Genomic DNA, 16,608 nt, shown 5'->3' with positions numbered 1-16,608 from the left:
ACATGACAGCTTGCCATCTTTGACCTTATCTTTGAGTAAGACACAGTTGCTGCAAAGAATCTGTGACTAATGGACATTTGAAATATCCCTCTGTGTTTCACCAAAGCAATGTAAGGACATTATCTAAGAGTCATAAGATAATCATAATATAATAACTGTAAAGAAATGCCATGTACAGCAAAATGCTCATGGTCAAAAATGCATAAAACAACATCACCTAGTTCTTGGAAATTACAACCCCACTTCTGAAAGATAAATATGTCATGGCTGTTCCAGAAATTCTGATTGCGTCCTTCTCACATCCACCGTTGATTTCACGTTATTTCACGTTATTTCATGTCATTCTCAAATCTGAAGTATTCCTTGAATTGTAGAGAACAACACTGCATCATTTAATGCTCTTTTTATATTTGAGACTGAAAGGCCAGGCAGTTCAAACTCTGCTGGCTGAATCCCTATTATTGCAGCCACATGCTGAAATAATGCCCATGTTCCCAACCTCGGCTGTCTATTGGCACATAATTGGTGCTATATAATTGGATCATGGCAGGTGATTACATCAAATCAAGCTGGTTTAATTCTAATCAACTCCTTCCTGTATTCACTGTGTTAGCCTTCCAAGCTACCGAGATTCCTGATTTGTTGACTTGAACAGCAGTCTCATTCCTCCTCGGTACATACTCCCTTCCTAATTTCCCCCTAACTCTCCCCTGCGCTTGTCGTGGCTGAATCATTTCCTTGCCCTCTCTATGCGATTGATTGCCCACCACGGCGAGGTAAATTGCCAGGCAAACTCGGCCCCTGACTACCTCTTAGCACAGAGTGCAGTCACACCAGCCAGGCCTCGTTAAAATGCATCTCTGGCCCCCTGTTGAACCCCCCTTTGAAAAGGAGAGGTTATTATGACTTGCTACACCTAGAGTTCAGCTGGAACAGTGGACTCTGATGCTCTCAGCCAACTAAATTGTTCTTTCCTGGTACAGAGCTATGTAAGTGAACAGCAATAACAGGTCTTTTGAATAGAACCTCTTCTACTGTGAATTCACCTCAATTAATGTTTCAATGGCAATACATTTGTCATCTTGTCAAGTATGGCGTGATTGGGAAGAAATAAAATTGCACATGCAAGCACCCCTGTAATTTGTTCACAATTTATTGGGTCTAAGAGTGAAAACCATTGATTGACAATATAAGAAAGACAAACAATACAGTGCAAATGCTCTTGCCTCCACATTCATTTCAACTCCAGATTTCTACATCTGAAAATCCGCAGAGCAAGCCGCTCAATCATCTTTCAACAACAAATCTAATAAATTATGATCTACTATAGGAATAATTGTGCTCTCTACTTGATATGCTGGAGCCTTAGACAAGTGTATGATAGTGTGTATTTTGACTTCATGCTCCAAATTAATATATTCCATTTGAAACCATTCACTGTGAAAGTGCATGTGCCTCAGTTTTCAATTACATTCAGAGCCATACAGCCGTGACCCATGGTGTTTTAGCCACTGACACTTCAAATACAATAAACAACTACTCTTGTTCTGACCTAACTACTTGTCTTTTCTGACTTTACTTTATTGTCTTTTCTGGCAGCCTCAACAAACACAGACACAGTGGCAGACATTGCGCCACATTGCACATCCTTCTTGTATGCACAATGTTGCTTTCATGATGCATTCCCGGGGCGATTACCATCTCATGTTTGCATGTAGCCGAGAATTAAGCCGGCCTGTAATGTATGCAAACTTTAGTAGTGCCGGTACCCAGGGAACCCTCTGTGGTAGGAAATATGCTGTTCCTCTGCATTTTAATAAAGGTCAGTCTGCTTATCAAGCCAAGTCATTATTTACAGTTTGCTGTTAATTCAATTTCTCTTCTCATATTGGATCCACTACAGAAGCGGAGTAAGATCGCAGCCTCAAGATTGGAGACTATGCCAGCTTTGGCAGAATGGTTGCCAGCTACATTTTAAGTTGTGCTAATGATTGTGTAGATACACTGCATTTACATATTGGGTAATTCATGATACTGTAAGTTATTGCTTGCTGAACAATAGAACTGACTTATGCAAGTTGTCACTATATGTCACATATGTGTGTGACATATGTAACATTGCATATTATTATTATCACAAGTATAGAGTAGAAACTGTACATAATAATAGGGCCACTTGACACAGAATTGCACCCAGGTATCTACCATGCAAGAAAACATGCAGAGGTCCACTAGATATGTGGGATAAAAGTAGGAGGCCACATGCAAGCAAAACATGATTTATTTAAGGTGATTTCATCCCTGCACATTTTGAAGCTCCTCTCGTTCGCCTCGGTGTACAGAGCTTTGACATCAGTCTGCCCTGTTGAAAGAAGTCGTCACTTACCGTAGACTAGGACCGTGGCGGAGGTGCTTTTCCGGCGGGCGACAATGTTTTTGGCCACACAGGTGTAGTTGCCTGTGTCTGCCAGCCGGGCTTGTTTAATGATGAGATTATGGTCCGCTGTGATGAAGAAATTGGGGTCGCTCACCGGGTCGATCACATCCTCGTTTCTCTGCCACTCGACCTGAAAATATGTTTTGATGGTCAAAACCCACTGCAATTGGACAGGAATTCTCTTCCACTCTCATGCAACCCTTCAATGGCCACAGACCATGGTCACAAATATTTTTTACACTTATGGAAAGAAAAAGAAAACAGTGAGCAACTTCATTTTCAATGCAATCAAACACACAAAAAGGGGACAAAATGCAACTTGGCATGATACTGATGCAAGAGAGGGAATTAAATTATTTAGACATGAAATTGATTTATTTTTTGATTCTCTTTCAGTGTGGGGAGTGTAGCTTTTGTTTCGCAGCTGTTGGAGATCTCTGTAGCTGCTGGGGGTCTGTGAATGAACTGATCACACATTATATAGTTCTTCTACCCTCTCAGAGAATCCCAAACCAATGTTATTCCTTTTTCGGTGTACTCTCAGATTGGCTTGCTTGTTTTCTTGCTCTCACTTGACCCCTTACCGTCTCGGGAGTAGCTTCCGTACAGTAGTGTTGTTGCTGCTGTAACAGCCAGTTGCGATGCAGCTTATAATTGGGCTTTCTTCCTCTTGTGCGCCATCTCTGTTTTCTCCTGTGGCGACTTCTGCTCTGATGTTGTCTTCTGTTGAACTGTGGCTGGCACCTTCTCTCCCCGTTCCTCCGAACTGTCCCTACACTGTCGGACTGAGATAGGCTATTCTGCTGCTACAGGTCTCTGTGCTGTCTGAGTGGCTGGCCTAACCTCCTCTTGTGTTGTTGTTGGAGCAGTTAGTGCCTAGCTGGGACCGCGAGCATGCAGCAGACGAGGTGGAACAGCTGGCCCCGGTCTCACACACACCAAAGTTAGGGACAGAGAGAGAGAGAGAGAGAGAGAGAGAGAGAAAGAGAGTGAGTGAGTGAGTGAGTGAGTGAGTGAGTGAGTGAGAGTGAGAGAGAGAGAGAGAGAGAGAGAGAGAGAGAGAGAGTGAGTGAGTGAGTGAGTGAGTGAGTGAGTGAGTGAGTGAGTGAGCGAGAGAGAGAGAGAGAGAGAGAGAGAGAGAGAGACTTGGACAGAACAAGAGAGAAACCAGATACAGAGTAATAGAGAAAATAGAGAGAGAGAATCAGAGAGGGAGAGAGACAGAAAGCAAGTGAGAAAGAGGGAGAGTGAGAGAGAGAGAGACTTGGACAGAATGAGAGATAGACAGTATGAGAGATACATAGGAAGAGAAAAGATAGAGAGAAAGAACGAGAGAGGGAGAAAAAGAGGCAAATAGAGCCATTAATTATGGATAGGCCTTTAGAGATGCCAAACGGGGAGTGAAGCCTCGAAGCCTGTCCTGAGTGATGTGACGAGACGATGTGATATACGGCTTCCCAGAGATGTAAAAGAGATAATAAATCAATAAGGGGGAATAATTAGAGGTGTAATTTATCCGTCCAGAGGTGTGTGTTGCCTGGTATAGCGGGGAGTGACGCCGCGGGGCTGATCCTGAGCCAGGGTTTGCTCTCTGTCCTACTAGTGAAGGAAGGGTAAACGGATGCTAGATGTGAACCTATAAATAACTTCTGCCTTAGGTTGAGTATCTACAGTATCTGTCTCTCACCTCGGCTGGTGGCACTCCCTCGGGGGGATGGCAGCGCAATAACACCTCCTGGTCCAATGCCACCTCCTTACCCAGCGGCTCCTCCTCAAAGTTCTTTCTCAGGTCTGTCGGAGAAGAGATGGGGAAAACTTAACCCGTTAGAATCCTTGGGAGATCTTGTGAGGCTTACATGAAATACATGTTCAAAACTTGGCCCGACAATGTTTCCAATTTTTCACTGCTGAAATGCCCACCCATCCCCTCACTGAGCATGTCGCACTCCAATTGGCCTCTAAGTCACAGGGGGATCGGTGGCACCAACCATGTTGCTTATTACAGGCTGCCTGGCTGGTTCGAAGATGCTTGTCTGCTGCCAGAGGGGCCCAGCATCAAGCAAAAGCAATTGCATTACCCCCTCACTCCTACCTCCCACCCACTCTCCTCTCCCCGCCATCCGCCAGCCTCCAGCCTCCATCTGTATGAGGGCTTGGAGCAGCCACACGAAAACAAAGCCCCGAGGCGCCTGGACAAGAGCTCCTGCAAGCCTGGCTGACTGCATGGGGCTTCACATTACGTCTCACTGAATTCTCTTACTGTTGCGCCATATATTTGTCAGTACGCCCGGGCTGTGAATTACACAGGTAAAATTGGCAATGCTTATTTCTTACAGGGAGAAATAAACGCTGAGCTATTTGTATCTGATGAGCTAGACAGGCCGCAGATAGCTGGCGGGTTAAAGCAAATTTGATGTTGTGTTCACCCCGGGTTTTGACTCAGAGCTAAACAATGTGTTAGTGTTGCTAGTGGCTGAGGGCGCGGCTGTGAGCCTCCGGTGAATTCCTTTAAACAGATGTTGGTCCTGTCCCGGCCAATCACACTGAGAGAAACATTAAGATGAGCAGAGCGTTTCACGACATTTAATTTAATTAAAGCAGATACAATGAGACTGGAGGAGACTTAAGATTTAACAGTCTTGGAAGGCACAAATGCTTGTGTATGTGTATTGTGTGTGTGTGGGGGTGTGTGTGTGTGGTGTGTGCGCACGCACGTGTGTTTATTAAAGCATGTGTGTGTCCTTATCTTACATCTTACTGACTTTGTTGAGCTCTCACACAAGGTTGGATAATGAATGTGTGTTTTCAAAACGTCTGGTGGTTTGCAGACAGCGCTGCGTTTGGCTCAGTCTGGAATAATGCATATTTATGTGCAAATTAATAGGCAGAATGCTTTAAAATACGCAGACGTAAAATGGCTTCTTCTAATAAAGCTTTTGAGGCTGCGGCTAGGGATGTCTCCGTGTTCCCACGACAGATTTATGATTGCTGCACAGCAATAAATTTCAAATCTGTTCTTATTCCAGTTATTTTCATCATAGGGATCATTGCTGATATACTGTATCTAGTGAAAAATATGCTCATGAATACTCAAATTTAGTGCTCCACTTTTTTTTTTACGCTGTCTCCAAGTGGATGTATTACTCTGTCTTTTTCTCCTCGTCTTCGTCTGATATTTTTGTCTTATAAGTAGTATCTCAGAAACATTATTTAACTAAATTGCAATCATAGTAATACACTGTATGGCATCAAACCATAATGGCCTCTGGGCTAATTGTAGAGATGAAAGTTAGACTTCCCCCCCAAAACCCAATTCATCTGGCTAATATCCTCTTCTTAATACATACTGAAAATGCAATATATAAGCACCTTGTTATACAGCGATTGCTTTAGTAATGACATAGTAATAATTTTAAAGTGCACTTACAGGCAATCCTGATGTATGCTTTTTGGCTTTTCTGGGTTCCGGTAGTGCTCCAGGCAACACACTGGCACCAGTACTCATCAAGACCGAAGATCTTCTCCACCTGCTGTCTGGTAATATCAATCTTCACTTGCATAATAGGCAGCGCTGCAAAGCAAACACAGGATCACAGTCAAAATGGAGAACAGAGGAGTAGCAGGCTGTATAGGTTTGTCAGCACCAACTCATTGGATGGCTTTCAAGTATGAAATGACCATAAGTATTCCTCAACAGGAAGGAAAAAAAATAATGCATTGAATTGAATCCTTAAGTGCATTTGTACCCCTGACCCAAACCAACGAAGGAGAACTCATTTAGAGCTGGGCAGAATAAACAAGCAGAGCACCATAATCAAATATAAACAGAGTGCTTGTTAACTGGGAAGAATGAGAAGAAAGCCTCACAGCCATCCTTGGTGTAATTTGGGGGGCGGTAAAATAGCGACAGTTTAAACGTGGTCTCAGTCTCAGTCATTTGGGAAGGAACGAGGAAGTGCTCAACAAACAATCAACACACACAAACGCTCAGCCCGGCCTGCTTCGCTCTGAATATTAATCCCAGGAGGGGTGAAGAGTTCACAATATATGGAGCATTTCCACAACACTGTTAATATAAGTGATATTGGTGAAACCAAGGACAAGAATGAGTCTATCGCTTTTCAAGATGGAAGTAAAGATTTTATCAACCTCTCCGCTAACAAAGTAAAACAAAGCCAGAAACAGGGATGAAAACCATTCTGCTAAACCAACCAAACAATATAGTGTTGTCAGATTGAAGCGCTTTCATTACTGTGCGTTGTCTTGTTTGATATTTGAGAAGCAATCTTTCATTTCATTTTCCTTTGACCTTTTAGTTGGGACCTGTAAGCCAGAGGTATTTTCTATATATTGGGCAACGACCTTGATCCCAACCACGTCTCCCACTTTCCCTCGACTCCCTCCCTCATAAAGAGATTGTCATGTTTTCCCTCAGTTTCTCTCCCTGTCTGATCTTCCCTCTCTAGGGTCTTTTGGAGAGGTGTTGAACCTTTCATATGAACATGGAGGGTTTTTCACACATAGAGGGTACATATCAAAGCCTGACAGAGTAGTATATACAGCGCTGTATATTCAGGTCTCAATGGAAGGCAGCTCTTCAACTGCCATTTACCTAAAAGCACTTAGTGACACTCTCACACTTCCCTCACACACTTGATCTGACTGCGGTGATCATTTCCAGCTCCGGACTGAAACTGATTGAATCTCGTCTAAGTGGCACCTATCAGGGCATCAGACCTATACGGCAATTACGTAAAGCACTATACAGGGTATTCGTCAAAGCAAAACGGGAGTCTTTCGTAAACAATTTGAGGCAAACTGCGTGTGGATCTGCGAGGGCCTGTGTCAGCGCAGACTAGCCCCATGGTGACATGAGCCATCGGGGAGGAAAGCAGAGTGCATGCATAGCTGGCGGGCAGGCACAGGGTGATAAGTAGCTGTGAGGGTCAATGGCGGACCCCCCTCTCATGTATTAGCGTCTAAATGGGGTAGCTCTCACTACATGTGATTACCTCTGCAGTGAAACCAGCCCTGGAGCACCACTCTGAGCGTCAACAAAACCCTGTGTTGTGCGCAAGACTTCACCAACCTGCCCTCATACATGTTTCCCCCGTCACTCACAGCGAATATTAGAAACTTGATATGTACTGTACTGTATATGGAGAGCAGTGGAAGTGTACTGAGCTCTGAGCAGTTTACCTGTGCAACATAAATTTTAAAAATACGTATGAGTGCATACGTTTTAACAATTATCATGAGACACGTTCACCGTTTCATATGCCTCTACTTATCCTACATGTTTATTTAATGAACGCAAACCTTCATTTTGGAGCTATGGAGCAGAATGCAAGGAGTAAAGATCTATATGGAGATGCAAAGCATGAACAATAGGAACCTGAGGTGAGAAATCCTAAGAGCAATTTGAAGCTCCGCTTTCCTGGGTAATTGCATTCTGTTTCCTTATCTCTTCCTGTCTCCATAATTACCTGCTTTCTGTCTGTGACACCTTCCAGTAACACCGCTGTGAGTCACTCTGTCCAATTTCACTCCAAATAATAAGTAGGACAAAACAATCTCATCACTTTGGGAACAAAACAGCATTGTAATTTTACAGCAGTTAATAAAGATTGAAAACACCTTTATTTACGATTATTTTCCAAAGGCAATTCTATTTAGAAAACTACGAAACTTTCTTAAGTTGAGTTTGTTAATATCGCTCGCAGCAGACCGATACCGCACGCACTGTATCGACTCATAGAAAGCAACGTCTAACTGAAAAGAGTGGCACTGACACAACTACGATTCAATTCTGTCAATATTGATTCATAATGGTGATGGAATGGCTCAGTTGTCTCCAATGTGTCAAGAACTGAAAAGAGTCAGAGGAAATTTACACTTCCATTACTGGAAGATGGTGAGCCTGCACTTAACATCCCTGTTAAACGATAATTAAAACATGACACGACTCCCTGTGCCTTTGGTTTGTTCCGCAGCCCATTTATAAATCAGCTCATACCCCGAACCTCAGTGAATTGCTGTGAAAAATTTAGAAGGGTGATTATGTGATTGACACCACTATGAATTCTGGGCTTACTTGGAACCCAGGTGAGCGTATTTTTATTGGAGTGCAATAGGGCAACTTATTCAGCTGAACATACCCACAATGCAACACACAGTCACTAAGTAGTCTGTAATTGTGCACACTTCCAAGGTTTCTAACACTGCATGGAAATGAGTGGGGCTGACTAACAGACAGAATGCACAGTGCACAAAAGCACACACACACACACACATACACACACGCACACACAAGCAGAAACCACCAGTCACATACAGCACCTATACATTCAGCGGCTCCCTTGTGGTAACATGGGTGATTAAGTCAGACGATTCAGTCCTGCCTCTCAACATACACACTTCTGTCAATCACCAATCTGTGTGCGGCAGACAGAGCGCGTGCAGAGGTTTGGCTCTAAGAGGAGCAGCAGTGAAAATGTCTTGCCTGCAGACTCCCTTGGGCTCAGGCTCAGGAATACCAATGCAAACTCGCCGGTGTACATTAACACAGCCTGAGTTTTAACAGATGAGAGAGAAAGAATAAAAGAAAATGAATGGAGGAGATGAAGAGTGGGCAAGTTCATGAATTAACTGACCTTACTATTGTATGATGGACCTTGTTGCAAAGGTAACGCAGTACAGTACTAGCTTTTACTTGATCCATTCACACACACACACAAAGGAGGCACCGGCATTTACTAAAGCATGCTTTCTTCCTAGCTGTGGTAATCGGATGATTATTCAGATGTAGTCCATTTAAATGTATGAAAGGATCACTATCACTCCTAACAAAAGACAATCGCACTATGAAAGACAAGGGCACAGACATGTCTACCATCCTGCTGTATGTGTGCGTGTGTGTGTGTGTCAGAAGGATGAATCTCCCCCAGAGCCAACAGGGGCTCAACACACACAGGGTAAACATCATTGGACTCAATCCCGGGTGAGTCGATATTGGGCTTGTCTGACTGAGGGACTTTATTTTTCTCTGCCTCACTCTTGTTTTCGCAGGCTGTGACCTCAATTCCATAGGGGTCATTTGCTTATCAAAGGCAGGGACTGGAACTTGCAGGTTCTGAGTGTGTGTTCATTGTGACCAAGGAAATTCAATTAGGCGGCATCCCTACAGTGTGTGCGGCTGGGATTCATCAGTGGATATAGGAGGATTAGGGTTGGGTGACTCTACACCAGGGGAATGCGCCATTTGAAGGGGGAGAGTTCACACTGGTTGAGAGGAGACATCACAGATGAGCGCTTTTAAGAATGCACTGTCTGCACATCCTGGCAACCAGTCAAAAGCATGCTGTAAGTGTTTCATTTCCTCCCGTGGTTCTTCTTTGTAGCTGATGGCATCAATGTCATCGCCAGCACCGAGACCGGCCAGGAGTTCTTTTCATGGGAACAACAATGCGCTTTTCCCCGGCCCAATTACTTTACCTTCCCCCTATGAAAGAAACCCTGATATTAAGGTAGATATTAAAACAACATTTCTGGAGTTCAAGAGCCTGCTGTGCTGAAGGAAAGGTCGCCACCAGTCTAAAATAACTTGTTCAAAACTGCTTGTATTTCCATGTGTAAATAAACCAGAATTAACCTCGGGTCAGACAGCCAAGGGCATGACTGTATTATCATCAAGGCCCATGACTGAATCAAAGCTCTTCCCATCAAACTTCCATTACCATGTAAAGCAGTGTGGTGATGGGTGGCCCATGCTACCTGACATGGAGACTGAGGCATGAGAGGCATGAATCGCTGGTGCCGGCATCAATGTCTGTCTCTAAACAGGGACAACGTGGCCTTCTGAGTGAGGCATGGCTCTATTAGATAGTGACAGAGGGAGACAGAGAGAGGCGGGGGCAAGGAAGCCATGGGTTGATAGGGAATACAGTAGTCGGCTCCCCCATTCAGGGGTGTTTGGCGAGGTTGCGACTCAGTCAGTGGGACAGTGTTCCGGGTCAAGGCTCTGCCTCCGGTTATGACGAGCTTTTCAAGTGCTTCCTTTGATTGAGCTGTCCATTTTCCACAATGAATGCACGCTGCAAGGCCCCGCTGATGCTCTGAATGTCGTTACAGATTATTCATGGCTGACAAACAGGGGAGCAGGTAGCGCTCCAATCAATCCGACTAGGTTCAGTCCAATGCCACTCCAAGGAGACTCAGGTGGAGCCTCGACGGCAGCAAGTGTAAGAGAAGTAAATGGTGGAGGAGATAATGAAGGGGCAGGTCATGGTGACTTGCTGAAAGAGATGAATAAATACAAAACGACACACATTCTCTCCCTAAAGGAATGTACTAATTGAAGGAAGTGGTGTAACTGATGAAAGCGTTTGTGCCGAATCGTTGGTCCTTATTAAAAAAACACAGTAAGGAGGTAAGGAGTGTGTGACTTTCTTTTCCTTTATTATCTCCTGAAGGAATGGTTCAGTTCTTTGGGGCCCATCATCGTTCTAATTTGGTTTAAGTTTCTTTAATTTCCTTTTTTCCCCCTGTAAGAATATTGTGAAATCATTTGATAACCATAAACCTAGAAAGGCTGTAGCTGCATTTCTGTTTTGGCTCAATTATTAGAAATTCTGCTTCTCGATTTTCCAAAATGAGTGTTATGGCGAGAGAAAGGTTAATCTCATCAACCGGTTAAATCGCATCACATGTCAACACCTCAACATGAGAGGGGTGAGATTTTGAGCGAATACTGTATTGCCTCAGTAGTAATAATGAATGATGATTTACACACTTGGCATCCACCAGGAGAGTGAGATCTTCACTCTGCGAGAAATTTCATTCCATATTAGTCACAGACACAACACCATGCTAGTCGCGCACAGGATCTCACAACAGTGTACCACACAGTATACATAAATTAAGCTCGAATTGTGTTTTTGGTTGCACAGGTGTTCGCAGGTTTCCAATGTGATAATGAATTGATTTACAGAAGTTTAGAATAGCTTTTCCATGCTGCCATACATAGACATCACATGCAAGGGGCACATTAAAATCGGGTTTACATTTATTCATTTTACGTTTAAATCTGGTCACCAGCCACCATAAAAAGACCAGTATTGATTATATCAAATGAACATTAATTCAAAGCAATGGATTTTCCCATTTGCAGTGTCCCTCCATAATTAGTTTGCCTAACCTCTCCTTAATAGCACACACACACACACACACACACACACACACAGCCATGATGTTTCAAAGCTGTGATTTACCACAGCGCCCTTGTTGTAATTACTCTCCATCCAACACCCTGACCCCAATGATTGGCAAGAGCAGGATGTTCTGGATGCCACAGTCTTCAGGCTGGGAGTGACTGGGACCCGCTTCTTTATCTCCCGCACACACCTTGTCCTACCGCGAATGAGAACACGTCTGAGGTGAAGGCCTTGAGCACTTTGCTTCTGCTTCCATTACATTCTGCAGAGTGGGAGGATCTGATAGAATGTTACCCGCATGAAAGCCGTGATAATTTGCTCGGGCTAACATGTTTCTCTCCCCCTTGTCTGACATGGCCTTGGGCACTGAAGTAAATAAGGAAGGATGCTGCAGGTAAGTCAGCCTGGCTTCCATCTGGTTGCCGAGTGCTGTACGCCATACAAATTGCATTAGGGTTTTCCCCTCCCTCCTCGCGATCAGTTGGTCCCTCTTGGGCCTTTGGCCGGCAGTGTTGTCTGAGCTGGAAGGCAGAGGTTTTTTTGGTAATCCAATGAAAAGTGTGTGGGCGAATGTAAATATTCAGCACAACAACAAACAGCATTCAGTAAACAGCCCAAGGGAACACAGACTACGAAAGACTTTCTACAAAACTTTCAACATTTTTTTTTTTTTTTTTGCATTTCTGAGGTGCACTGATGTATTGAAATTCTGATCTCATGCCAGTTTTTTCATTCAATAATATATGAGTGATGACTCATAGTGGAATGATATTTAGACTGATATTCAGTATATGAATGTTCTAATTAACCTGCTACCTCAATGTTTTTTTTTTACCATATTATATCACTTTGCACATTGTCTAACTCTCTTTGGGTCCAGGCATGTTTTGGTGGTGAGTGGGATTTTAACGCTCTATAAATAAAGTATCTTACCATGAAACACAGATAATGTAGCTTTAAAAAATTACAGTAATACCACTTAAAAAATGCTATATAATATAGGCTATATCTTATAGTATAGGAAATGGAGTAATTCTGAAAAAATGTTACCTGTAAAATTGTTTAAATATTAATTTCTTTGTTCAGATGTAACTATTAATTATTTATAGATGTACAGCAAAGAAAAGTTCATTTTCTTCAAGATTTTATAACTTGCCTGACATTGAAAATTGAGAAAATGGAGTGAAAGAGGCCTTTTGTGATAGATACAAAAGCTTGAGCTCGGTTCAGTATCAATACTACCAGCTGTTGGGGGTTGATCTTGGGTTAATATGCAAAGGGTCACCAGGTGCAGAAAATAGCTTGACTTTTAGAGTACACAAAAAGTGATAAAATAATGATTCAAAAATAATGATTCTTCAGTCAAGGTTGAGTTCGTATAATCCAAAGATATACTATGATCACAAGAACTCCCTACAAAAATGTGTATTCTATCATTTAGTATCAATAACTTTGGATAATTGGGCCAAGGAGACAATTTCAATGATTTTGGCAATCTTGAAGACAAGCGCTTTTCCCTTTCAATAGCCTACAAAAATCCTTCTTACATTAATCCTGCATGGGCTTACATGGATTTACGTGGTGTTACATTGACTTGTAGATTATGTGTACACAATTTTAATGGGGCTGTGTTAATCTAAGAGGTAACAATAGGTCAAGAAATCAAACTGTGATACATTGGGTGCATTCCAAACCTTTCACAAATGCTCCTTTCGCTCTCCCTCTTGCTACTACTAATTTCCAAACACAAAGTAACTTGGAAGAGAAGTGTCAAGGACAGGAGGAAAGGAGGAGAAAGCGGGGATGAGTGACTCAGATTCATTTTTTATTCACTTTCTAAGTATATGCTATAAATTCAAGTGAGTGAATATAGAATCGTATGTTTCTATGAATGTCTCCTGAAAAACGCCTCTTAATATAGACATGGTGTGTTTCCTCTGGGAAGACAAAAAGAAGGAAAAATAAAATAAACATTGTATTCAGGATGAAATCATGTTCTCAAAAAAAGTTCAACCAAAAAAACGTGAGTGGATGAATTATTCATTTGGATTGCATAAAGATCCAGATCAGTACCTGATGGCTCCCAGAGTATTATCAGCATGCCTGATTAAACACTCGCTCCGATGAAAATAAAGGTTTCCCCACACACACGCAGCATCGCCTCTCCATGTTATTTTGTGCAGTCAACGTTTTCAGCACACAGTAGAAAATCCAGAGGTGTTATGTGTGGGCAGGAACATTCTTTACGAGGACTTGGGCACTTTGGGGTTTGATTCCCTGTAACATGAGAGAGAACACAGTTGTGTGCTTGTTATTCGCTCTCTCACCCACCTGACCCAAAGCACAGGAGTCTGATTGTCCTTTGTGGACTTGTGTGTGTATGTGTGTGTTTACTTTATGTGTTTACTTGAGACTAGTGCAGCGAATTTACGATTAAATCCTGCTAGTATTGTGTGTGTACAATAGGCTATACTGTTGTCGGTGCATTTGATTATGCAGACAGCACCCCTCCCTCCGCCTGCTTCTTATTTGCAGTACTTGCAGAGAATTAATGTACTTTTTCCAAGCAATTTCTTCTGTGCTCCTTTTCCTGTTTTATACACTACTTCACAAGAATATTGAAGCTATTCTTCTTTCCTTCCTCCTCACTGCGTAAAATAGCATTTTCACTATGGCACCACTATACCATGCCCAGGACACCCTGCAGCTCCTGGTTTAAAAGGAGGAGAACAGTGAGTTGATGTTTGTTCGAGCAGTGTGTAAAATGCCTATATTGAAAGTCTCCTTGGGGCCAAACATGCAAAGCATTAACTGTCAGCCACTGAGTTCCTCTGCCTATCAAAAATCTCCATGGACTATTTAGCTGTCAGCTCCCTCGCTACCCCTCCTGGCTCCACTATTTTTAAACGAATTTGAGCAGAGCAGGTGTTGATTGACACTGCAAACTCCCACTCTGTCTCCCTCTGTCAGCATAACATTCACTTCTTTCATTTCAGAAGGGGTGGGGAGGTAAGTTGAAAGATAAAATTACATTACAGTAAAACTGTAAAATGAGAAATTATCATGGTTCATTGCCCATCATCAAACTAGTAAGGCGGAGAGGCGGTTTACTGGCGATTCTCTACTCATTTCTGAACCTGAACATGTACAAACAGCATATTTTGTGGCCCATTGTGAAATCAAAGCACATTTGTAACTGTGGCCTCTATTTGCTGAGCTCGCGGGCAGTACAAGTGGTTTGGGTACTGTATGTGCTGCACTCCATTGTAGCACACACACACTACCTTTTATTCAGATGTCTCATTTAGGGCACAAAATGTTTAGAACTAGACATATCTCAGAAAATATTTCCACGCAGCTACGTGGACCAAGTTGCTTTCAGTGTCTAGCTGTAGTGTGTGCCTGTGTGTGACAAAAGCACAGAGACTATGAACTGCGCTTCAGAAATGTGCTTTAAAATGGATTTTACTTGAATATTTGTATATTGTAGTCATTCCTACTCCAAGGCTAAAATATATAGCAGAAATGAACCAGGAATCACTATATTTAGAAATTATGAATTCAACAGCCAGACAGACATTTGCATGAGTATGCACCGCATCACACACACAGACAGACAAACACACACACACAAACAAACAAATCCAGAGTTGAAGGACTGTATTGATAATATATCCGTCTTTACCACAAGGGGTAAATAAATAAATTCAACCAGTGTGAAAGAACCGCTAAGACTACTGAATGCTTTCCAACTTTCAGCAAGAGCACAGCTTTTGTGAGAGTGACAAATATGTAATTACTTTAGAGAAAGCCAGTGAGGGGCTGACGCGAGATATGTTTTGGTGGGAGGACAAAGGCTGCACGCGTGGGAGATTGGAACACCGGCGTTGTTGTTTGACAAATGGTAATTATCATTTTTCACTTTTGTTCCACTAATTGCAGTTAATTCTGTGATTCATTATTCCTGCACGTCAAGACCGACTTCAAAAGGAATAGACCCTACTTACTCTATTTCCAAAACGGAGTACAACTTACACCAAGTCGTAGATTTAAGAGTTACGGCCTTTGTATGGGTCCATCAGCTCGATCAATCAGCACAGCTGGGGTGTTTTGAATTCTGCCCGCCTCGCTTTACTCCCACTGAACCAAACACATCTCCTGCAGGTGTCTCAAGGCCAGGTAAACATAGGCTTCAATTAAATCCACTTTGACTCCCTTCTCACTTCGTCTAGTTCACTCAGTTGTGTGTTGCTTTGCTTTGAAAAAGGTCTGGCCTTAGACACACACACACACACGAGGACACAGGCACGGGTTTGTGCTGACCTGCCCGGGAAGCCTAATGGAACGCGTTGGCAGATGTGTCACGGGAACAATTCACCTTGCCATCTGTTTTTCGGCGCTTCATCGCCAAATCCTTCCCCCTCTGTCCCGCAATCAAGGACAGGATGAAATACAAGTCCCATTATGGGAAAGCAGCTAATAATGCATTATCAATTAGTCCCCTTGGCTATTGATCGATGCTTAGCAGGTGGTACAAGGCCATTTCGTTCATTTAGGACTATATTGTCCTCTTCCCTCTGCTTCTCCTATTTCCTCCTGTTCATTAGATCCTGGCTCGCAGGCCTATCAGGTTTTGCTTAAATTGCAGCTGGATTGTTCTTCAATATCCCATTAAAGATCATGTTTAATCACTGTTGAGCCATCCCACTGCCATTAGGGAGACTCTTAGCCTCTGTCCTAAATTTACCCGCATCTTGGTAACAACAAAATGATGCTGGCTGAGTTGGTCACTGCTGTTGCCCTTCACTAAATGTCAGTAGTCTTTTATGTAGAGGGACCTAAGTCTACCATAAAGGTAAAGGTATTAGAAGAAGGAGGTGTGTGAGACAAGGAGAGAGTGAGAGAGAGTGAGAGTGAGAGAGAGAGAGAGAGAGAGAGAGAGAGAGAGAGAGAGAGAGA

At 42.9% G+C, this 16,608-nt stretch overlaps 1 protein-coding gene across 1 annotated transcript in view; it reads right to left on the bottom strand.

Annotated features, from left to right (window-relative positions):
• Positions 1–16,608, bottom strand: part of unc5a (unc-5 netrin receptor A) — a 116,882-nt gene that overhangs the window by 33,747 nt on the left and 66,527 nt on the right. The window contains exons 3-5 of the mRNA XM_071526228.1: positions 5,865–6,008; positions 4,125–4,228; positions 2,387–2,567 (exon numbers count right to left, since the gene is read on the bottom strand). Of these exons, the coding sequence (XP_071382329.1) occupies positions 2,387–2,567; positions 4,125–4,228; positions 5,865–6,008 (429 nt within the window). The remainder of the gene's footprint in view (positions 1–2,386; positions 2,568–4,124; positions 4,229–5,864; positions 6,009–16,608) is intronic.

Source organism: Centroberyx affinis, unplaced genomic scaffold, assembly GCF_046629955.1.
Source record: "Centroberyx affinis isolate AG114_WGS23_722 - 3 ecotype Tasmania unplaced genomic scaffold, CSIRO-AGI_Caff_v1 ptg001395l_1, whole genome shotgun sequence".
Lineage (NCBI taxonomy): Eukaryota > Metazoa > Chordata > Actinopteri > Beryciformes > Berycidae > Centroberyx > Centroberyx affinis.
Note: the sequence above shows the minus strand (reverse complement) of the source record. Positions and strands in the feature narration are given on the sequence as shown.